Source organism: Patiria miniata, unplaced genomic scaffold, assembly GCF_015706575.1.
Source record: "Patiria miniata isolate m_02_andy unplaced genomic scaffold, ASM1570657v1 HiC_scaffold_24, whole genome shotgun sequence".
In the NCBI taxonomy this organism is placed as follows: Eukaryota; Metazoa; Echinodermata; class Asteroidea; order Valvatida; family Asterinidae; genus Patiria; species Patiria miniata.
The window spans coordinates 10,556,374-10,581,231 of NW_024037063.1; the positions used below are offsets into that span (position 1 = coordinate 10,556,374).

General features: G+C 39.9%; 1 protein-coding gene across 5 annotated transcripts; it reads left to right on the top strand.

Moving 5' to 3' along the window:
- Positions 1-61: 61 nt before the first annotated feature.
- Positions 62-24,858, top strand: LOC119732696 (alpha-protein kinase 1-like). 5 transcript variants are annotated; one of them, XM_038206334.1, is made up of 7 exons: positions 62-253; positions 3,923-4,014; positions 10,295-10,808; positions 11,284-11,353; positions 13,347-13,491; positions 15,002-15,161; positions 16,979-24,858. In XM_038206334.1, exons 2-7 carry the CDS (start codon positions 3,929-3,931, stop codon positions 18,056-18,058), a joined length of 2,055 nt encoding a protein of 684 aa, XP_038062262.1. In that variant the 5' UTR covers positions 62-253; positions 3,923-3,928; the 3' UTR covers positions 18,059-24,858. The 5 variants fall into 5 exon arrangements, with proteins under 5 accessions (XP_038062262.1, XP_038062265.1, XP_038062264.1 ...); XM_038206337.1 differs by having other exon boundaries at positions 63-253; positions 13,347-13,479; XM_038206336.1 differs by having other exon boundaries at positions 63-253; positions 3,923-4,008.

Genomic DNA, 24,858 nt, shown 5'->3' on the forward strand with positions numbered 1-24,858 from the left:
GAAGCGCTGATTGGCCAAGCCTGGGAGATAATTAGAAATTCTTATCACATTATCCAATAGTGAGCGCTGTCGCAGTTGTAATTTACAATGCAAGGAGCTTTAAACATGGCTGAATGAAAGGACGCTAGATTGCCCGAAGGGAGGAGAAAATCATCATTTTTCATGAGATTCATTAATTTTTGTCGTCATATTTTGAGTCCAGTGATGTCTAGAACCAGAAATCTTGAAATTGTTTCGTGAACATTTGCATGAGGTAAGGGGGAAAAGTGTTGAAGGGAAGAAGTTTCAATCCGTTCATTCATGTCTTTGTTTCACTTCAACGGGGAATATGCTGTTCATTGACATGCTTCTGTCAGGCGCGCAGTGTGCACGCAACGGTAGCGCAGTGGTGCCTGATGACTAGCGTGTAATGTGTGATTTGCCGTGGGTGTATGTTTATATTTTGACTTTTTGTATCTGATAAAATAGAATACGTTATAAAATGAATTTTACATCAGTCAGTTGTTTAAATTAAACAGGAATCTAGAAAGTAGAATTTTGAATATTTGAAAAATTAAAAATCAAGAAGAGAGACTCAGACTTGTCAGAGAGCGTGAAAATGAAAATTTTGAACAAGTTGAATGATGAATTACATTTAATTTTTTTTTTAACATAATGAACTTGTTTTATGATTAGGTAGGTCCTGCCCTCCCTGTAATCATTTCCTGTTTTTAGTGTTTAATTAATACTTTTGTGTTCAACAAAAATAACTTAAAGTAATTTTTACGTAACATTTGCTGGAAGTACAAAGAAGTAGGTTCATTTGTACGTAAATTACTTCTAGAATAAGAAGGTACCATGTACCTTCTAGCAGGTTTTTTGGGAGGGCTGCACGCTATGGGATTTGGATTGGAGATTTGATAGACAAAGTACTTGCAAACAATTATCTTTTTTGAAAAATCAGACTTTTTACTAACCACCATCTGTATTTCAACATTGCGAACGTTGCACACACACTTGATGTAAACCGTCGCTGATTGCTTCATGCACTCGTGCAGTATTCCTCATTTCGTGGATCGCTTCAGAAAGGGGGATATTTTTTGCAGTGCGCGCCAGCCAAGTCAATGTTGCGCGCGCTCTGAAAAAAATCTCCCCCCTCTGTGTATAAAGCGAAATGATCCACGAAACAATGGATACTGCATGCACGCAATGGTTAATTGCAACGGTGTCAGGTCAACTCGACTGTTTGCCAACTCAACTCGGACCAACTCGACCGTTTACCAACTCGACCGTTTACCAACTCGACCGTTTACCAACTCGACCATTTGCCAACCCGACCGTTGTGCGTTCAACTGGAAAAGTCAACTTGACTGTTTACCAACTCGTCCGTTGTCCAACTCGACCGTTGTGTGTTCAACTGGAAAAGTCAACTCGACCGTTTACCAACTCGTCCCTTGTCCATCTCGACCGTTGTGTGTTCAACTTGAAAACACAGCTTCAGATTCCATCTTTTTATTTTTTAGTATGCACACTAAAAATCAATTCACGCAACCCAATGTTTATGTCGAGTTGTACATGTATACGGCCGAGTTGGCAAACGGTCGAGTTGACTGGAAAGTGAAGTCGGGTTTGTCAAGGGACGAGTTGGTTCAACGGTTGAGTTGGTACGACGGTTGACTTGGTAAACAGTCGAGTTGGCAAACGGTCGAATTGGCTGCAATCCTGTTGCAACAAGTGTGTATGCAACGTTCGCGATGTTGAAATACAGACGGTGGTGAGTAAAACGTCTGATTTTTCTAAAATTTTTCAGTTTTTGTCAAAAATTGACCGATGGTCAAAAAACATTGTTCCAAATTTTAAATAGTTATGGATCAACCAGGGCAGCTATTTGGGGAGATTTTTGTTTGAAAAGGTGGAATGCTAGATGTTATTTTTTGTAAGTTATTCGTCTATCAAAGCTCCAGTCCCAATCCCATAGCGTGCTGCCCTCCCAAAAAATGATAGTACTAGAAAGTAGAAGGCACACAGATGCCTTCTAATTCTAGAAGTACATGTACATGTACATCATGTGTAATGATGTTACAGAACATGCGAAAGTGTGCATAAGCCATGTAAGCCTCTGAAACGCTGATATGACCAGCATTATGCAGTGCATCATAAAGGGGACTAAATTGGCTAAATCGGTCACATTTTGATGAGAATATATTCAACAACATTTGGCAAAACCAAATTAAAAAATTCAATTTCAAGTTCAACATCATATTTTTTTTTCTTCAGAATGGGGGATTGCATTCCCATTTTGCCCATTGTTATAACTGTTTGTTTTTGCAAAGAAAGGAAAAAGCATAGTGACTGATCCTATATATCCAAAGTGGTATGAATTCTGGTTGCTACAATACATGCATGTTGGGCGCGATCAGTCGATCTGCGATATCGGTCGATCGCGTTGCGCGATGGGTTGGTCGTTGGTCTGTAGTATTTCTCGGACTTTACTTACCTTTTTAGAAATATCCTCCAGAGCCGTGAATTAGAAAGAAAAGGTGTTCGACCGGTGGCAGCGCGATTGACCGATAGCACAAGCGATCGACCAATCCCACACATCGACTGATCCCGCCCAACATACACAACTACTTTTTTTAATCAGTATTCGTCACTAGTAGTACCAACTTGATACAACTATTAACCCTAACAGAACTCAACCCATCAAACCCCAACAGCATGTATTGTTGGAATCTGTCTGAATGGGTACAGTACCCCTAAACTGACAGTCTTTTACATTGGGTTGGCACACCTCCAGAAACTAAGTCAGAAATATGTGTGCACAGTTTCCCTTATGGTGTTGGAGTTTGCCAAGATGGGTATGGTTCCTAGTAAATTATGCTAGGGAGTTAGCCTTTATGCAGTATAAAACTAGCACAGACTGATCAATAATCATTTTGTAATACTGTGCATGTGGCACTTACTGTACCAAATAATACTTTTTTAAAACCCAAACCCTGCTGAATCCAACAGGATCCAACTATGTCACATACCCGATGGAACCTGTTGGATTGAGCAGTTAACCCCTTGTGTACATTCCTCATGCAAAATGTTGGATTCAGCAGGCAACTGAACCGCATTATAACGCATTGTTGGACTCTGTTGGATTCAGCAGACAATTGAAAATGAGGCACAGTGGATTGAGCAGGAAAGTCCGGTTGGACTCTGTTGGATATATTGTGCTAACAGCGCAATCGTATTCGCATTGTTGTCGTCATTGATTATATTTATCTGCACCTGTTGATCTCAGTGACAGTACAAAGTGAAAGTTTACACAATACAGACACAGTAATGTATTTTACAACCTGCAGGTTGCTGGAGAGACAGTGTTTACACATGTTTGTTGAAAGGTTACAATTTCTAAAATTCAGCTGACATGTTTACACAGAATTTTATGTTTACCTAGACTTTGCCAATATGTACAGTGGCAGTTTTGAATGCAGAAAATTCCAAATACTTTCCAGTGGGCCATTCCATGAATGTTGGGTCCAAAAGTGAGACCTTTTTTGTGTGTCCCTGTTACACCTAACGTGTAATTTGCCATGCAAGTATCATTAAATTTACTTCAAACTATTGTTTATTTGTTTGGCGGGTACTGTGCTTTACATTTATAATCACTCTCGGAGATAGAAGGTATTGAAGAACGTGTCCTGAATTTACAAAATCTTATGTCGGATGTAACAGGGACACGAACAAAATTGGACCCGAAAGTTATTGAATGACCCTAGTGTTAAAACCTGATTTTGTGCATAGCTAAATTGATTTTGTTGGTTAATTTGCCTGTTTTTTCTTCTTTAAAGTATTTGTGTATAGGACTTCATCACACATTGCCCTGTAGGCTACTGCAAACACGATGGAATGAATTGTAGATCTGATCATTTCTAATTCTTTGTTTTTTGCTCAGATCACCATGTATATGTACGATCAGCCAGACGAAGTGCCAACATTGTTGGACATGGACTCGCAGAATCTGTGTACGCCGTCGAACAGGTACATGTATGTCTATCAACCCTTCCTTTTTTGTTATACCCTAGCAGCACAATATGGACTCCGTTCGCAAACAGTAGGGGGCGCTCTGACCACTGTCGAGGGCTCCAATGGGAGGGACACATCGCATGTACATACATACGTACTGGTTCGCACGCTATCGCGCAAAGTTCGCACGACGTTTGTTTTAAAACTGCACAAACCGATAACGTCTTGGCATGAGCGTCAGGTGTCGTCAGCAATGCATTCAATTGTCTCTCCCAGTGGTCTCCCCTAACTCTCCCTTTGAAAACAGTTGAGGGGGTACTTGTGCACCGAGTCCATAGACAGAATTTTGCGACAACATTTTTTGAGTGACATTCAGACCATGCCTGTGCACCAAAGGTATACATGTACATTGAAGTAAATTGGCCTTAAATTATACTGCTTGCACCAAGGTTGTTAAAAATCACACTTATATAAAAAAACAATATGTAAGGCCCCCTTCCCCCCCCCAAAAAAATACTCGGTCTGTGGTCAGCGCGTGCGTCGATTTTTATCATGCGCATCAACTTTTTTTTCTTCTTCAAATTAACACGGAAGCTACAACAGCGCCCTCTATTGTTGGCCTCCTCAAATGTTTGTACCAAGGAGCACCAAGGAATGGGGAAATTGCACCAAGGCAAACGATAAAGGGCACCAAGGCAAATTATGGCGGACACCAATGTATAATGAGGACACAAAAAAGCAAAATAGTACCCACCTTGTCTGTACAATACAAGCTTGAAAAAAAAAAAGCCACCCCCCCAAAAAAAACCGCGTCTCCGCATCAATTCCAGAACTTCGGTCTGACCGGAGACCGACTATTTTTTTTTTTTGGCCTAAATATCTGATTTTTATGTTTGTTTAAATCAATGATTTAAATCTACTGATCAACTGGCTTGCACATTTGAAGTTTATATTATTTAACAATATTTGGCATGCTAAAAAAATCAAGTGATATTAACAAATTATGTACAAAACACAGGCATGCAACTTTTTGCAACGGATCCTCTGATTTCCTCGTTTTTACTTCTCATGAATGCCATTACAAATTGAAAAACACTGTACAAGTCCTAATGGTTCAGAGTTTCTTCGTTTTTCCTAAATTCCCAGTTGCATGCCTGAAAACAGGAGATTAACTCACAAAAATATGATTTTTTTAAATTGGTTTCCCTGTCATGTTTGTTTGTTTGTTTTTAAGACACCTTTTGATTTATTTATGGGAAGTGCTAAGTATGTAAGTTGTGATGGTTTTGTAATCACGAATAACTGATGCCAAGAAAATGTTTTATACATTGCACATGTGGGTCTCAAGTCAAAAGAGATACATCACAACAGTTTGTAAAATAGGGAATTTTCATCTGTGAACTACTTAAAAACCAATTATGGTATTGTTTGAAAGGTTTCGTGAAGGATAATCACCATCATACCGGTAGTAATTAAATGACCAGCAATTCTTTGCAATTATTGCCAAGGTAAATTGTACATTGTCTTTTTTAACTGAGAAGTTTATTACAAAAACTGTAAGGGTTATTTCAAAATGAACACACTTCACAAAATTAGCCTAAATTCTTTTGGACTCTTCATCATGCTGTATTCAACCACAAAGAGCTACATGTAGACACAACAGAAACAATGAATGGAGACCAGGGGCAACCATCAATACTCTGACACAGCTGATAAAATAAAACATGTGATGTTTATTATTCACAGATGTCAACATCTCCTTGCCAATTTGTATTATTTGCTCCCTGAAATATACACACACTAGACATCTGCTCTGACCACTGTGGCCAATCATGGATTACGTTTCTATTCAGTTTGAGACATTCTGAAGAGGGAATTCTTGTCATTGTGCCCGAAAAAGGGAAATTATTATCACTGTTTACACTGAGTGTTTACCATGGCTAGTGTAGGTCAATAGAATAGTAGGCCTACTGGTACGTGCTGTACATGTTTCATACAGTACACAATACAATGTACATGTACATGTACACACTGTACATGTCTGCAGTGCATATTACAGTACATGTATCACATACAATGTATGTAAACATACATCACTGCACCTGTTGTAAGGTGTGTGGTGATTGAACACGTACATCTTACATGTACACGTATACGTACATGTACACATGTACATGTACATATGCTGAATATTCTGTTTACAGTAAAGGCAATTTGTACATGTTGTAACTTGCCAACCTGACCGATTTGTGTGTTAGGCTAATTCAGACTTCATACCCTACTAACAATCATCTACTGCCTTCTGATCTGAATGCTGATCTACAACTGACCAATTTTGTAAACAACATTGTTTTATTGTTTTTGAAAAAAAAAAACCAGGCAAATTATGGCCGAGGATAAAAGAAACTGTACAATTAAGCTCCAGTTTTTGTGGGGAAAATCACTGCAGTAAACATACATGTATCGCATTTTCGTTTGTAATCTTCGCATGCAGGTATGCATGCAGTTATACATGTACACGTGTACATGTTTATAGGCATTATTTATTAAAGCATGTATGGTACAAATGTAGGAGCACTTTCGCGCAAAAGTGGGCACGGCTGAAAAGTGGACACTTTGTATCTTGAGAACTACAGGCATCACAGCCTCAAATGTGGTATCAAATTAAAGAGGACAAGAAGACCTTTCATTCGAGTGGTGTGCCAGGTAGATGGAGTGTGGTGAAATAAATTGTTTTCCCTATCAAAACAATGTTGTTTGGACTAAAATTATGGATTTTAGGCACCGGTAGTTATTTTGGCATCTTGTTTTCAGATGCAAAATGTGTAGTCTAAACTGTACGTATAGCATACGTGTGTACATGTACATGTACAAAAAAAAATGTATGATTGCTGATTCAGCAAACAGCCGTACATGTACATGGACTATGGAGGCCTGTACACACAAACATAGGCAAAAATACAATGTACAATTTTTGTACATTCTACACCTCCTATTAAAGTCACTTAAAATGTGTACAAATTAAACACCATTTGAAATAATGCATAAAGAACAGTTAGTTACTTTTAGGTCAATTGCTTTCTGTCGTAATGTACAAGTATCGATGTACACTACCGGTACGTACAGCTCACGTACAGCTGAGTGTAACAAAATCCAATCACTTACTCAATACAGTATTTGTTTGGAAAGTGAGTTTCACGGCTCAAAGAGGAAATAATATGGGACTTTTATTGCCAGACAGTACGCATGCATTTGTCAGGGTTTAACAAATAAATAATAAAAAAATAGGGCATGTTTTATATTTGTACCGCATCTCAGATCATGTCATTTGAGATTACCGTACATGTATCTAACCTAAAAATGCACATTTATCCTTCAATTACAATAAAAAAATTAAAAAAAACGCTCTCACTACGAAAAGAATTTTAATATTTATAAAAAAATTTTCGAGCAGTTCTGGTTTTAGAATTTCCTGCCATGAAATTAATTTTTGTGTGAATATTACAAGAAATACTGAAAAGTCCTCCAATAGATTTTTAAGGAAATAAGTGAGTTATGCTCAGTTTATGCAAAATACAAGCACAGTAAATATGTATTCTAAATTTCTATCATTTCTTGTTTTGTGACTCACACTCATACCTGTCATAAGACAGTCACTCAATTTAAACAACAGGCTAACAAGGAACGTGTACACGCACCACGACATACCGGTGCGTTATGACTCATTTTTTTTTGCTGGTTTGTGTAACAGGGACCTGACCTTGGCAAAATTCGTTAGTTCAGGTAAAAAAAAAAAATCAATAAAAACGTTTTGTTAGCTTTTAAAAACAAGCTGAACCATATTAATTAAAGTAATTAAAAAAAAAATATAGAGAGATACATTGTAATACTGTTGTTACCAATAATTTTATGTACATGTATTTGTACCAACATTACCTTCATCATGTTCATGCTTAATAAAAATGGATGAAGAAGTTTGCCCTTTTACTGTCTGCTGCTTCTTAAAAAAACCCGAAACTTTATTATAAATTGGAATATCATTAGAACCTTAGTTTCATGTACATGTACAGTATGTTACCTTCCACATGAAAATCGGACTCCTATGAAAATCGGACCCCTATTTCCCTATTATAGGTTGATCCCTTGCACGTGACAGGTCACTCTCCCGAAACGATCCTAAAAATAACATAGTGTCGTACTCACGCGTGCGCAGTACTACCAATGAGTCCACATTTCATGGAGTCGGATATTCACGCTATACACCGGTACATCAGTCCTTCTGATCGCATGCCGAAAAAAGCTCCCCGAGAAGTGTGAATAATTACACGCCTGAGTTTTCCTGGACCACAAAATCACACACCTAGAAAATCACACACCCAGAGAAACCACACGCCTAGAAAAATCCAGGTGTGCTTTTTCCACACACCTGTGATTTTCAAATCAGAAGGACTGGTACATGTACATGATGTACCTGGTATATTTTGTACAAAACTGTAGCCTATCTCAAATCTGTCAAGGCTGTCATTGTACACACACTTGATGTACAATGACACATGTAGCTGAACAGGCATATGTGACCGGCTCCACAAAAAAGGGTATTATGTCGCAAAAAGTGAAATTGAGTTATATACTGGTACATGGTTGGAAAGCCCACAATGTAAGCTTTCATTTGGTATATTCCATAGCCCCTCCCGTTCAGGAGATATGACGTACCGGTATTTGCATATTAATTATTTCCTTTGAGTTGAAATTACACAACTGATCGAGAAAACAGGCATTGAAATAGCTGGCTTTGTGTAGAACAAGTGAACGATGCACACAAAATGGTTGTTTTTTTTCCAGTTTGTTCATCAAAATCAACATTTCTGTGAATGAAACCTGAAACTGTAGGTATCAAAGATGTCATTCAAGACAAAAAATGAAAATCACATTTTGACAAAATTTTCACCCTCTCAACGTTGAGTGGACCATTACACAATAATGCTCAGTGCGACTTGTTGTAATACCCTTTTTTGTGGAGCCGGTCACATATGACAAAATTGTCAAGTAGTATTACTATATTGTTAGGAATGGTTCACTGAAACTTGGCCTTTTACATGTACAGTCGACTGTCGTTCAACCAATACCAAGCCAAAATGTTTATTATGTATCAGAATTTTGTATTACTTGGAGTGCTACTGGTAGTCCCTTTCATTGTGCACATTGTAAATGCACAGTCAGACCAAGGCTTTTTGTTTGCTAGAAACAGAATTTGTATACAGTGTTTGTATTTGGAGAGTCGACTGTACAAGTACAATGTATTTATGTCCAGATGTGAGAGTGCAGTGTGTAATTCACCTCATCCACATACACCAAATCACATTATCAACAGCTTGTTGACAGATTCTCCAATAATACTGTGCTCTCACACAGGCATGACAGGCAAACCAATATGTGATATTATAATGATAAATAGCATACATGTATGTACTTTTTATATCTCGCAAAATTGTCGAAATAAATTTCTTCTAGTATTGTCAATGTCATGCACCAGTGCGGTGTATACGTTTTTGCAGCACACCAGGCTTACTCTATGAAAAATCTTTTATGCAGGAAACAAAGACATCTTCTTTGTCATGTTTGTACTTGAACTCTTATCTTGAGCACCATGAGTCCCCCTTTGTTCCATTGTGTTTCGTTTTAGATTCAGGATTATTAAACCATATTGATTTTAATAAGAAAGGTTTACGGTAGCACCATGCATTGCCATGTGACAAGTCTCTTTTGTGAGTCTGTGAGGTGCTGAAAAGAACCAAGGAAACTCAGCGTTTCAAAGTAGGCACAGCTGGCTTATCAATCACATACAGTCAAAGCATAGCAGTATCAAGCTACATAAACAATCACAGCCAGTCACTCGTGCATTATTGTAGGCTGGGAACTCTTAACTGTTGAACACATGTCAGTTACTTGATTGATTTTGACTGAAAGGACAGTTTGGCACAGAATACATGTTTGTATATGACTTTTAAAGTCTAGAGCTTTGGCAGCTCAACTGACAAATTAGGTACACATTGGTTGCACTTCCCTAACTCAATAAGCCTCTGTACTGATGACGTCACACTTTGTTTACATGTGTGCTTTCCCATGGTGCTCAGTGGACCGTGGGCCCCCACTGGCTCCATAGGAAAGTGCACATGTAAACAAAGTGTGACGTCATCAGTACAGAGGCTTATTAGTTGAGCACAGACTCTGACTCCGCATCCTGAAAAAACTTCAGAAGGTTTTGAAATAACAAGCCTTTTTTTTTGAAATCCACTTACAGTATGCCGAGTCTGACCATGCCTGTTGTCAAGACTGAACCCATAGAGATGGCAGCCATGATGCCCCCACATGCCATCAAACGAGAGCCCCACGACATGATGGGCATGAGCCAGCTGGAATTCATCAAGACCGAGCCCCAGCAAATGCTGGACTACAACCACATGGCCAGCATGACCATGAACTCTCACATGTACCACATGACGAACTACCCCCACCCCATGATGCACAGTCTGCCCCAGCTGCCGCCCCAGCATCACCAGCTGCAGCAGCAGCAGCAGCAACAGCAGCAGCAGCAGCAGCAGCAGCAGCAGCACCCAGGCCAGCACAACGCGGCGCTGACGCAACCGGAGCGCAAGCCGGGCAAGAAGTCCAAGATCAAGCAGGAGAAGATCACGGATAACTTCAAGGAGAAGAAGCCCAGGAGGAAAGTGGATCGTTTCCATGGTACCCCGGAGGAGGAGGTTGCCAAGAGAACGCTGCCGGACATCCTCATACCTAATCTGGATATTGTCATTGTAAGTTCCTTTCTTTATTCTCAAGCACCCCATATAGAAGAAAATAGCTATTTAGAAATGTCAGTACTGTTACATTTATGACAGATTATTGTCATACAAATTACTACAGCTGTCTTGTTGTCCATTGATGTTCATTGAGTCCATTGATGTAGATTGAGGCAGCGGTCACCCCTCCAAGGACCACATTCAAGAAATAACGGATGATTTTGGAGGATTGAGGCTGTATGCAATTTTTACACAGAGATAGTTGGAGGATTTTGCAGGATTGAGGTTGCCTCCTAGCAAAAATACCTAGGGAATTAGGGTTTAAGAAGTTTTGAAATTACAGAGTACCATTGATCAATGTCAAAATGAGCATTTCAATTTGAGCTTCACTTATCACTGAAAAAAAATGATATGCTTGAACTGTGTCTATGAAGATTTTTGTCCTCAAATGTTTATTCTAATTGGTAATTATTGCCTTTGTTGTGGATAGATTGGTATCAATCCTGGGTTGATGGCTGCATACAAGGGCCACCACTACGCAGGACCAGGAAACCACTTCTGTAAGTACATGTAGTTGAACCATTATTAACCCGGACAGTCCCCCCCATCCAGTCAAACTCCAACACCAGGGTTTGTTGGAATCTGTTGGAGTGAGTACTGCACTGATTATGCTTTACATGGGGTCAGGCATATATCTGCCACCATAATCAGAGTCCAACATTTTGGGTGGAGAGTTTACCATATGTGATGCGATAAACTAAATAAGTTGTTTGTCGGGAATTTTTATTTGGAGATTCAGGCCAAAATAGGGCCACTTCATCACATCACTTCATCACATCTCTTGGTGTTCCGACTTCCATAATTTCTGAACTAAAGATGGTATCATCATGCGGTTTTCACAGCAGAAATGCTGAGATTGTGCTCTTTTCAAATAAAAAAAAATGACCAGGGTCGAAAAACAACTCATTTACATCGCATCGCATATGGTGTTGGAATTTGCAAGAGTGAGGAGTAAAAAGTAAAGTCTGTCCCGAGCCAATGTGGCTCATCAGGCCGGTGTTTATCTCCGGTTTCAGTAGCATGAAACGACTGAGAATATTTCTACTATGGGATGCTAGTCCATCGCAGGTTACTCCCCAGCTAATGCCGGTACCCATTTATACTCCTGGGTGGAGAGGGGCAAGTGGGGGTGAAGTGCCTTGCCCAAGGACACAATATATGACCAGCGGCTTGATTCGAACCCGGGACCCTCTGATCATGAGTCACGAACCCTAACCACTAGGCCACACACTCCCCCGCAAGAGTGAGGAAGGTTCCCAGTAAATCATGCGAGGGGTTGGGGTTTATGAAGTGTGCATTACACAACAGAAGATAAGCTGGCGATTAACGACAGCTTTTTGTAGAACTGGAAAGCCACAACCCTCCCACACCCAGTCATTTGTCTCCACACTCCTGGCCAAAAGTGAGCACCATACTTCAGTACCCATTGAAGCCGTCTGTGGAGTATGGATAACACTTCAAAATACTCCACAATTCTGTCGTGTGATTGAGCTCATGCCAAGTGGGTGGATGCTGTCACGCTTCACTGCTCTCTATCATGCTATGTTGTGTGCAGTGACACCTGTACGAAACGGTTACTTTAGCACTTGTTATGCCTTCCAAGAAGGAGGGCCAATGGGCCTTGTTGGAACAGGTGCAAGTTCATAGCTGGCAGAGTGTAGGTGATTGATAAGCCAGCTGTACATACCAGTTATTTGCTTTTGTCTCTTGATTGAATTTGACTAGTCACAGTGCTTAAATCAGAAATGTGATCTGACCGTTAGTGACTAGCCTGTGTACACTGGTGTGTTAACCCCTTAAGCACGGGTTATAATGGGGACATTCCTCCACACATAGAGCAAGTGGCCCGCATGACTGCACAGCCTTTGTGTGGTAGCGGGACTGCACAAAAGCAGCAGCTGTGGAACTACCCACTAGCCGCGTGCCACGGCATACCACAGCTGGCAACTGCATTCCAATGAGGATTCCCGAGCTCATGGGGTTAAGTGTGTATATCAGGGAAAGTGGATCGACTGTGTGACTGTCTGTGACTGTTCAGACAGCCAAGGGGTCAATCGCTTCTCAAAAGTTGGGGGGAGGGCATAAAATAATGCGAGTGGAAGTGCGAAGCCATAACGGCGTGGGGTCCGGGGCCCGCTTAAGGGTCCGAACAATTTTGGATTTGAGACGCTCTGTGGTGCGATCTGAGGCAGTTTCTGACCACTCTAACCATTTTCTTTTTGAGCAAATGATCATTTAAAAATGATTTTCAAGTTCATAGTCATTGAATCAACTATTCTGAGCTATAGAATAAACTATTGTCTATAATTGTTATTCAGTACGAAAAAAGTGTGTGTGTGTGTGGGGGGGGGGGGGGGGAACAAACGATATGATATCCCTCCCACTTGAAAAAGGGGGGAGTGGGGAACATGTCCCCCCGTACCCCGCCGATCGACACCCATGCAGACAGCAAGAGGGTGACTGACTGAGTCTTGTATGTTTGTGCACCCACAGGGAAGTGTCTGTACCTCTCCGGTCTGGTGGACGAACCCATGACCTGCATGGATGACCATCGCCTCTTACAGTTCAACATCGGATTCACCAACATCGTGTCCAGGACCACCAGGGGAAGCTCTGACCTCACAAGGTATCCACAAAAGTTAGTCTTTGTCCAAGGCTGGATCTGGATTTTTGTTCCCCTCATGCAGCTTGTCCCTTATACAGATGCTGCCAAGCTGCAGCAGTGGAAGAGGCTACTGTCAACAACATGAATCAATCAAGTTTGAGAACTTTGGCGCTGGGACCCAAGAAATTCTGGATAGCTCATTAAGTTCTCCTTAATGTGCACACCTGTGGTGAGCTCAGAATTTTGCAGGTCTGAGTGCCAAAGTTCCCAAGATTGGATTTGATTCATGCTTGTTGAAGGCGCCCTCTACAGCCGTGGTGGTTTGACCACGCTTACCGGGGATCTGGACTGGCTGCATGTTTGGAGCAGAATCCAAATCCATTCCCTATGGAGGAGGAAATTCAATGTAATTAGGGGGAAATTAAAACAAAAATTAAGGAACAGGGACCAAATTTCATGAAACTGCCAAATTTGCTTAAAAATGATCTTTGCTAAGCACGGAAATAGTAAATCAGAAAAAAAAAACAGTGGCCCAGCCACAATTTCATGCAGTCTGTATTGCGTGTGACTGTGACTGGTTCCCATCTGTAGTTGTAAAAGCATGTAAATTTGCTGAGCTGTCTTTTTCTGCTTACGGCTTTTCTTCTATGCAAAAATAGAAAATGTTAGGTTTAATTATTCTCAGCATACAGCTAACCAATACAGGGTGAGTGAAAAAAAAAAGGAAACTCAAATGATGCCCCTATTTTTTTTTTTTTTTAAGAAGTTCTACATGTAGCACTTTTCAGATCTAGGATATGAAAGCCCAATTAAGAAGATTTCTTTTAGTAAAAAAATCATTCATATCAATCATGTAGTTTTCCTGTTATGGACTTTTAAACACAAAAACCATTTTAAAAATTTTGTCCACGGGTAACAATAAAGGTAAGTGATATTTCAGCAAAACAAAAACAATTCACAGATAAAAAAAAACCCACATCAGAACACTCTCATAATCAAACGAATTGGCTCTTATCATAACCTTAATTGAAACACCTTGCTTCCAGTGTTAAAACGACATGCTTTACAATGTCAAGAGTTTATAGTCTTGCCCTGCCTTCTACTTGGCTAACCCAGAGACTAATGGGATTATTCTGATATCGTTTTCATTATACAACATTTTACTAAAATATCACGAACCTTAGGGTTGATGCAGTGGACAAAAATTCCGTAACTGGAAAAGTACAAGAATGATTTGACTGATTCTTTTACTAAAGGAAAGCTTATTAATTGGTTTTCACATCCTAGATCTGAAAAGTGCTACATGCAGAATTTCTTTCAAGAAAAATAGGGGGCGCCATTTGGGTTTCTTCTTTTTTGACTCACCTGTATATCAGCTAAAAAAATGGTGCCCGCTGCAGATGATATGTATATTTGCTAAAAATAAATTTGGCATTGTTCTAATTCTGGTTTAATGAGGAAAATTAATTTATTTCGGGGAGCTGTCATTTTTGCGAAGTCCCCATCATGTTAAATGTATGTCTTCCTCACTTGAATTTTATAGGAAAGAAATCAAAGACGGAGCGCGGATTTTGACAGACAAGATGAGGAAGTACAGACCACTGATTGCCTGCTTCAACGGCAAGGGTATCTATGAGATCTTCAGCGGCAAGAAAGATTTTGAGATCGGACGACAGCCCGAGACCATGCCCGACACAGAAACGGTATAGTTTGGCTTGTCAATTAACCTGTTAGTCCTTGTACCATGTGTCATGTCTGTATCACACCAAGCAGTGTTGAAGTCGAGTCCATCACAAGTCCCTGCAAGTCCGTCACAAGTCCGTCACAAGTCCGTCACAAGTCTGTCACAAGTCCATCACAAGTCTATCACAAGTCCATCACAAGTCCATCACAAGTCCATTACAAGTCCATCACAAGTCCATCACAAGTCCATCACAAGTCCATCACAAGTCCATCACAAGTCCATCACAAGTCCATCACAAGTTCATCACAAGTCCATCACAAGCTCATCACAAGTCCATCACAAGTCCATCACAAGTCCATCACAAGCTCATCACAAGCTCATCACAAGTCCATCACAAGTCCATCACAAGTCCATCACAAGTCCATCACAAGTCCCTCACAAGTCCAGCACAAGTCCATCACAAGTCCATCACAAGCTCATCACAAGCTCATCACAAGTCCATCACAAGCTCATCACAAGTCTATCACAAGTCTATCACAAGTCCATCACAAGTCCATCACAAGTCCATCACAAGTCCATCACAAGTCCATCACAAGTCCATCACAAGTCCATCACAAGTCCATCACAAGTCTATCACAAGTCCATCACAAGTCCATCACAAGTCCATCACAAGTCCATCACAAGTCCATCACAAGTCCATCACAAGTTCATCACAAGTCCATCACAAGTCCATCACAAGTCCATTACAAGTCCATCACAAGTCCATCACAAGTCCATCACAAGTCCATCACAAGTCCCTCACAAGTCCATCACAAGTCCATCACAAGTCCATCACAAGTCCATCACAAGTCCTTCAGTCTCAAGTCAAGTCACTAGTTATTCAAATGAACTGTTACAAAGGCATTCCTTTGTCATTGTTCATCCCCTTACTTGTGACTGGACTTGTGAAAGGACTTGTGATAGACTTGAACTGCAACACTGACCCCAAGCCACCCACTGGTAGATCTGAGGGAGTGGGGGGGGGGGGGATGTTGCACCTGGGCCATTTCCCCCCCCAAGATTTTTTTCTACTAAGTTAACCTGTAGAGGAATGAAGACAACTGTTTTTTAAAAGATTCTATAGTCTACTACATGTAATATCCGTTCTGTCCACGGATCATTGAGATATTACACAAAAACGCAACTTATTTCTGTATCAAGTTATGTTCAAATTGCTTGGAGTACAACTTGTTTTACAATATTTCTAATGGTACAACTTAAGTGTGAAATATAATTTTAAGCTTTTACAAAACAATTCATTGCATGAACAATTGCTGATTGCAGATTCGGTTACCATTTGCCAAGTAGTCTGGTGTACATTGGTCTGCTTTGTTTTTTCTGAAATTGAAATCATCAAAAGTTAATGTGTACAAGTGCAGTTTGGAGATCTGGTATACCGTGCCCTCTGGAGACATGCACACAATAGGGAACAAAAGATTGTATACGTCTCCACAGGGCAATTCCTATAGATAAATACATCTCCACAAGGTTTTCACGAAATAGATATATGGATTTTACTCAAAAACTAGGAATTTCCAAGGTGGGTTGATCCGTCGCAAATGGAAGAGTTTTAAAAAAAGGATATTCAGTCCGAATTTCAGCCCAGGAAATTAATTCGGGTTGAAATAAGAGCATTTTGAAACTACACTTTCAAACTCGAAAACTTTACTACACGAGACCAAAGAAATGTCTCCACAAGGATACAAATTTCAGTATTGGTGTATGTACATCGAAGTCCATGTGTACGTGCACATCAAGGTTTTAATTTTTTCCCCCTATTTTGTAATTGTTTTCCAGGTGATTTATGTCATGCCGTCATCAAGTGCCCGATGCTCCCAATTCCCACGTGCCACAGATAAAGTCAACTTCTATACAACACTCAAGGAACTCCGAGACGAACTCAAATCCATAAAAAAGCCAGCGACGCCCCTCACGGCCCTTCCCCCGCCCCCTCCCTCAACAACTCAAGAACAACAGCAGCAGCAACAACCACCACAGCCGCAACAACAGCAGCAGACACAGCAGCAACAGAAACAGCAGTCGGCACAGCAGCAGGATCAACAGCAACAGCAGCAGCAGCAGCAGCAGCAAGGGGTAAAGGTCAAACAGGAAGCCGGCCAGCCAGCTAACTGTCCTGGTCAACAACAGGGTCAAACACCTCCTGTCCGTGTCAAGATGGAGAATCAGAATGACTGTGCGACAACCTGCAGCAGCAGCAGCAGCAGCACGGCTTATCACGGTACGGTACAGGGCCCCGTACCCCACCAATCCCTGCCGGCCTTGCCGCCCCACGGCGGCCCCATGCTGATCAAGCAGGAGCCGGGCAGCTTCTACCCTAACACCTGCGGGGGGCAGTACCCAAACCCCCCACCCCCGATGCCTTCCGCTAGACAGGAGCCGGGCATGGGTTACCCAGTCATCAAGCAGGAGATGCCCGATCCTCAGATGAGGCACTACGTCCCCGGCGCGCCCCCGACCACGGCCCACAATCAGTTCCACCCGGGCTATTTCATGGACCAGATTCCCACCATCGCGATGGGGGAAAATGGTGCGATGATCATGAGAAACCACCTGCCGCCCCAGCAACAACAGCAGCAACAGCCCATGGGCAACAGCCACGCATCCGGTAACGGACCTATCCCAATGCCGCCTGCACCCCTCGACCCAGCTATGCCAAATTACGGTCACTCATACCCAGACCCTAGGGGGGCCTCGCCGCACACCTACCCCCAGCCGATGTATCCACAGCAGCACATGCAGCAACAACAGCAGCAACAGCAGCAGCAGCATCCTCCTCCGCCACAATATCCACAGATGTCGCAACAGCCTGAACCAACCCCCAAGCAACAGCAACATCCCGGTGCCGGTAATACCTGATAACCCAGCAATGTACAGCGCAACCATCACTGATCAAACCTCTCTAAAACCCTGGGTGCCAAGTGTCAAATCACCTGAAACCAACTCCTATCTGGTGCATGCCCTTCCTGCAGAGGGCGCTGTTTTCAAGCTCTCTGCTTGATAGGGGGCGCTGTTGTGCGTTTGTCCACTGCCATCTTCACCAACTCCCAGTGAAGTTGAGCGTTGTTCAGTGATTGTTTGTTCCTGTACCGAAAACAAAACCCCATTGCTGTCAATGGATCATACCACAAGATACCAAAACCCCCCAAACCTATTCCCCAGATGAATGTTAATAATCAGGGTCAGACAGTGTCTTTGTGTTAAGACTTTCACCTACAGACTCCGTTTTTCTCACAGTAGCAAGACTGACGTCTGCAGAGTGTACGAGACACTGTCAGGTTTGTGGTCATCACTTTAAAACATGCCACTGTATTCTGGATCTTAGCCACGACAAAGGGCATTATTCTTTTTTAAATAGTGGAAGTTAGGTATGACTAATATACCCCCAAAAAACATACTTGGCCATTTTCAGTCAGAAAATTTCAAAATTGTCAAAAGATGCAATATAAAAATCCCGTGAAGAATTTAAACCATAACTTTTTTAAGATGAGTTTTAGAAGTGGAATTGTACAAGTTTCACTGATTTTTGTTTTTAAAAAGAACTTAACAATTCCTTCGGAAATGAAGTATTTTGAGTATCGGTTTGGCCTTCCAGGTTTAAAAAAAAATATCCATTGTGAGCTGTGGGGTTGTCTTGATTGTCTTCTGTGTCCGATACTTCATATCTTCCATTCCTGTGTGCCATCATGTATAGTAATATGCTGCACTCACTCCTCATAGTACTTGTAAACGTTTGAAGAAAAAAAAACATCACCCATTTTTATTTTGTTGGTCATACATGTACATGTATGTCAACCGAAGCGAATCTCGAACGTACACATTGGATGTACGTTTCCACAAGACATAGAATTAGGTGAATATTCGTTGTGTTTGGTTTCGTTTCATAAGTGAGTATTTGATGCAGCATCATGTCGAGTGAAACTAACCAGTTTTTAGTTGGATGATTTTGTTTTTTTTAATGTCCCAATGGGATTATGCACACCCCTTTCTGGAGGATTGACTGTTTTTTAAAAAGCTACATGCAGAACGGTCCAATTTTACTAGATATACAAATTCTTCCAAATTTGTAAAATATTTTTTTTTTCTTTTTTTTTTTCAATTTTGTACACAATTGAATGTGTATAATGAAATTTAGGACATGCATTCCAAGATTGTTACTCTTTTAATCCTAACCCTAATTGCAGTGAGTGAAAGCAATATTTACCACAATTAACAGATGTATATAATTTTTTGAAGTTTAATGAAATTGTTACGAGGTTTTCTTCCAATACTAACGCAAGTGCAGCAGTTTTCTGTTAGGCTCGTCTGGGTGCACTTTTCCTGACATAGGGCACACAGAAAGTGATTTTAACAAAGAGTTTAATATTTCAGTGCTCGCTACAATCGTTGTTCGAAAAAGTATTCATTTTTTTGTCCTTTTGTGTGTTGAAAAATCAAGTAACTGATTTGAAAACTGTTTTTAACCATTATCTACTTGTATTTATTGGAGAAAGTTTATAAGTCTCCCTTGTTCAAAATACCACTGAGGGTAACCAATGCCGCAAATTAAAATTTAAAAATTTGTTGCTGCTTTTGTCGTATGCAAAGCGTTTGGTGCCGAATTCACGAGAGTTATTGCCACCGTGCTTGAAAGTCCATAAATTAGGTTATAACTTTTTGGGTACCCACCCCGTTCATATATTTTTATTTTGGAACTCACTTCCCCAAACGCTCCGGCTGAAATGCTGCTTTCTATGTTTGTATAGTTAACTTATTTGCTTCGTAGTTTGTGCTTTTTTTTTTCCAGTTTGTGAGATGTGTGTGTTAAAAAAGAAAAAAAAAACCCAGCAGGTTTAAAAAGATGTTGAAAAACCAATGATTGACTACTTAAGCAAGTTGGTTTCATTTAATACCAGCAGATCATGTGGAACTAAGATTCAGCGGTGAAAAGTTGTACGAAATTCAAATCATAAACCTATCAATATTATTTTTTTTTTGGACAAAATGTAGCATAAAATATTAAGTTGATATTCTTTGTAGTGCTACCTCAGTGTATTTATTATACGCCAAAAACATGCTTAGCTTGTCTGAAAAGAAAACAAAAATTAGATGGCCTTTGAAATAGGTTGACTTTTGTTCGATGGATGCTGTAGATACTACAAAGCATTCTAACGTCATCCCGATTTTGGATTGTCGGAACATGCAATAATTCCCAAGTCCGTTCTAGTTAACGTACCCCCTTGCAAATTTCTTGTTGGTAGGGACCATTTCAGCAATATCTTGCCTAAGTTTTTTATTTCAGAAATATTTCCTCAGTATTGTGACAAAAATCCTATGGGAGTTGAAATTCTTAATCCCATATCATATCCACTGATTAATTGTATGTACATGTATGAAATGCGTCAACTGCACATTTTGCAGGCCTGTGTCGATCGTACAGGTCTTACGACCCAAAATAGCTCAATGAAATTAGGACAAACTTTTAATTGACTAGACTTGTTCTGTTTTTGAACGCCAAATATTTTTAATCACTTTCAAAACACCACATCAGCAGAAAGTGTCTAGGACATGAAGGTCCTCTTAACATGCTTAATATCAAGATGAGTATAGTTATAAGTGTTTGTAGTTTTTTTTATGGTAGTGTTAGTTACTTTATCCTGAAATTTCGAAAATCATGAGGAATTGTAATTGTAAGAGTTGCTTCGGAGAATCTCATCAACAGTAACAGCGATTTGCTTTCGCCTTTAGTTTTGCCGAAGAGAAGTCCCGAATGGGAGTTAGCACGTATATTGTCACATAGAAAATGATCATGCGGACAAATTCACGGCACCATAACAGATTGGAAACACAGAGACATCAATTACAGATTGTGATGTGTAGAACTCATTATTCAGGGGTTGCTGGTTCAACTCCAACCATAGCTGATGGTAAAACCAAATTCAGGGTACCAGCGATGACAAGCTGCATGAAATACATTGCCTGCACAGCGCAAACCAGTTATGGGGTAGTCTGTTCCAACCCTTCGTACTCATTAGCTTTTGGGGGGGGGGGGGGGGGGGCAGGGGTAGTTAGTGTTCCGCTGTTGCACTGTAATTAGAAGAAACTTTGGCTTAATTTGCAGGAATGAAGTGTATTTCATTGGTTTATTTTGAACCATGAATGGAAAGGCTTAACCTACTTAATTATTTTGTTTTTTGTTTTTAACCTTCTTTGATCCAGGTGATCAGGTGTTGTGTGGATTACAATCGATGCCAAATTTACGTCTAATGTAATTTTTTTTTTTTAGAATGGACAGTTAAATATCCTCACTGCCGATTGCTACCAAGTGCTGCATGCGTTGTCTGTTTAACGACTGTATGAAATCTGTTTTTATTTAAGTGCTTGGTTTGGTAGGAGCAGCAGGTTTTAGCGGATCGCTATTAAAAAGTAAAGTTTGAAACTAAAATGAATTGCTTTCTGTAATTAAAATGCAATACAGTGGTCCGTTTACCACAATCGCAAATATATCATTCAATCCCCCCCCCCAAAAAAATTCATATTTTTAAAGTTTGAGATGTATTATTTTTTGTTGTAGCGTAATTTTACCAAACAAATATGTTTTGTTTTAGTGAAGCTAACAGATTGAATGAAAACAAAAAAAAGAAGCAATATATATTATGGATCAACGTTGTAAAGTTGAATGCCGAGAATTCTTTCAGTTTAAAGATTGAGGAGTTAACCAAAAAGAATGCTGATAATAAATGAAAATATGGACTTGCCCCGAACGGTTTAATTTTTTAGGAATCCAGCATTTTAAGGGAGCCTTGATTTGTACATGTTGAACCACAACACTGGTTGACAGTATTCAAATATTGAGCATGTCAAGTGCAATAAGTAGCAGTCTCAAAAACATTTTTTTTTTATTTGGAGAACATAGTCAAGAGACAATTTTTTTTTTAACTTAAGAGTATTGTTATTATCAATTAAAGTTCGGTACTAGAGAAGTTTTTAGGTTGTTTTTGTTTAAAAAGGTTTATAGTACAAATTGTGGTTTTTGGTGCATTGTATGTACATATCAGAGTTGATTTTGTACATGTATGTGCACGTGAGACAATGCCTATCATGCCTATAGGGAAAACGAAGTGTCAAATTAATGAACTTAGTATCTTTCTTCCCTTTCGAACAATAGATGTGGTCTCAAAAAGTCGTGAAAAAAATAAATTGACTCTTTTTAGGAATTTTTTGTTTGAGGAGCAATAAACACATGCAAGAAGTTCTAGATTTAGCGTGATTCTAGGTTGATGCACCCACACGTTGTATCATGTCATTTAATTTGTAAAAAAATAAATAAAATAATAACGATAATATGCTGTTTTAGTGAAGACAAACAGCACGTTAAATATCATCTACCTTGACTGAATTTTGTAAAACAATATTTGATGACGTATTGTAATTTAAAAAAAAAAAAAATACAGGCTTTTGCTGTTTTAGAAACTGTATTATTGTGAATCACGGAGGCGTGGTTTTGGATTCTTTTTGGAAAAAAAAAAATAACAAAAACGAAAATAAGAAAAAACAGGTTTTTGAGACCACAGTTGAAGTGTGTAGACGGATAAAGCCTGGTTGTTAATATTCTTTAAAAACAAAAAAAATTGTAATTATAAATATTGTATGTGAATGTGCTCTGTGCGCTGTCTTGTCAAGTAGATGCCTAGCGAAGCCCTTACATGTGTGTACGTTTTTTGACTTGGCTTAGATTTTCAAAAAACTTTTTGTGATGTCCTAGCAGAGTTGATGTAGAGAAAAAAAAAAGAAATGTGTCAAAAAAACATTTTTTTAGAGTATTATTTCAAAGTTGTGGTTTGACAAGCTGTTTTTAGAGAATAAAAATGAGTCTGGATGTGCATAGATAAATTAACATTTGAGATTGAACGTGACGTAGAAGACGTAGTGACAACATTTTAAAGATGATAACAATGGTAATACAGAGATGCGGAACTCTGTTCAGTTATAGTTCTTACAAACCTCCTTGTCGAGGTTTTGAAGTAATAACTATGACTGGATCTGATTAAATGGTATCCCTGAATCACTTGTAGATCTAATTTTCGGGACTGTTTTTTGTACACACTGCCAAAAGTGTGTGACTTCAGATATAAACGTCTTTTTTTTTTCTGTAGAATAATTCCTTAAGGTAAATTAATAATTCTGACCTAATGAATATTCATGTAATGCCATTCCCGGGGAGATGTGATGTTGGAAGTAAGCAGTAGGCATTACTTCAGTGATTTTACAGGTGTTGTTTGTAAAAAAAAAGGAAAAACTTGTGCCATATTTGTAATAGGCCACGATAAGCAGTCTGGTTGGAGCTCCACAATACTGTGCTTGACCAAGGCAGTGTCCGAATCACTTGGCCACGGCTGGCCATTATACACGGGTCTATGGAAGCGTCTATCCATAGCCACGTGTGTTACTGCTAGTCATAGCCACGTAATTTGGACGTGGCCTACATTAAGTATCACTCGGTGTCGACCCTAATGGTATTGTTCACTGCCGTTAACTTCTGTAAAGATTTTGTTGACGTCAGTGTTGAAACATTATCTGTTGTACAGTAGCTCCAGGGCAATGGAAACAACCTTTTCTCCCAATTTTCAAGAGACCAGTTTGTATGATCCCCCATTCTTAATATTGGAAAAGCAAACTGTGCTGTCATTAATCTGTTACACTGAGCCAACGGGAGTCGCACAACTGTTACAGACTGGGGTTCCAGAGTTACGCCAACTTGCCAAACCCAAATGTATGTAAAGCAACTTAAGTTGCCACAAATCGAATTCGGTTTCAGACGCGCAAACTTTGGACACTGGCGGACACTGGTGTTTTTTCAAATGACTTCAGCAGTCAGTCTTTCACATTTACTCGCCCAGAATTGTTTAAAAAAATGTCGAACTTCAATTCTTATCTTCGGAAATAATTTTCTTTGTTGTGACTCCCGGACGTCAGTCTGAAACTGGTGTTTTAAGATCTGGCTCAAAGTAAAGAGTTCTTGAAGAAAGACTTGTTAATGGCTAAAGAAAGTTATGCAATCAATTTATTGATGACTGGTTATCCACTAGTTTCTACCATTCAGCAATATCACCATATTCGCTGCTTTAACCAGTTCGCGCCGGGATTATTTTGACAAGAATGAAACGAGGCGCGGGATTAATTTTCACTCGACCTCAAGCCAGGCGGGTTGAAGCCATCACCCTCGGGCAACACACTCATATTTCCGGCCTCGCTCGCTACAAGCAGGTCGCTCACAGATATTTCCGGCCTCGCTCCCTGCGTGTTTACCCGTCATCCGTTCCGAATACCGCAAAACTTGTGCGTGTATACACGTCATCGGGCGCGAACTGGTTAAACAAAAAAAGAGGCCCCAAAATTGTACAGACTAAAAAGTGGCACTGCTAGCCTTGTTTAAATATTAGGAACAGTAATTTGTTATAATCATTCCCACTGATTAACAAGATGAAACGTAAGATTTTGGATGGGAGCATCAAGCCCGGAGGATGCATTATATATAAAGTATCAAACCAAACCCACTGTTACTAACATATGTTGTATTCCATTTTTAAAACAAGATATCACTGGAGGGTGGTTCTGATTTTTGTTTTTGTTTTGTAAAAAATGTGTTGTCCCAATAAATGAACAGATAAAAACACTGA

What these genes read in the sequence shown, in the direction of transcription:
- LOC119732696 (XM_038206334.1), top strand. Translation starts at nt 3,929, where the DNA reads ATGTATATGTACGATCAGCCAGACGAAGTGCCAACATTGTTGGACATG. An exon ending in ACGCCGTCGAACAGGTACAT is followed by an intron (nt 4,015 to 10,294) that starts GTATGTCTATCA and finishes ATCCACTTACAG; the next exon opens with TATGCCGAGTCTGACCATGC. An exon ending in CTCACAAGGTATCCACAAAA is followed by an intron (nt 13,492 to 15,001) that starts GTTAGTCTTTGT and finishes TGAATTTTATAG; the next exon opens with GAAAGAAATCAAAGACGGAG.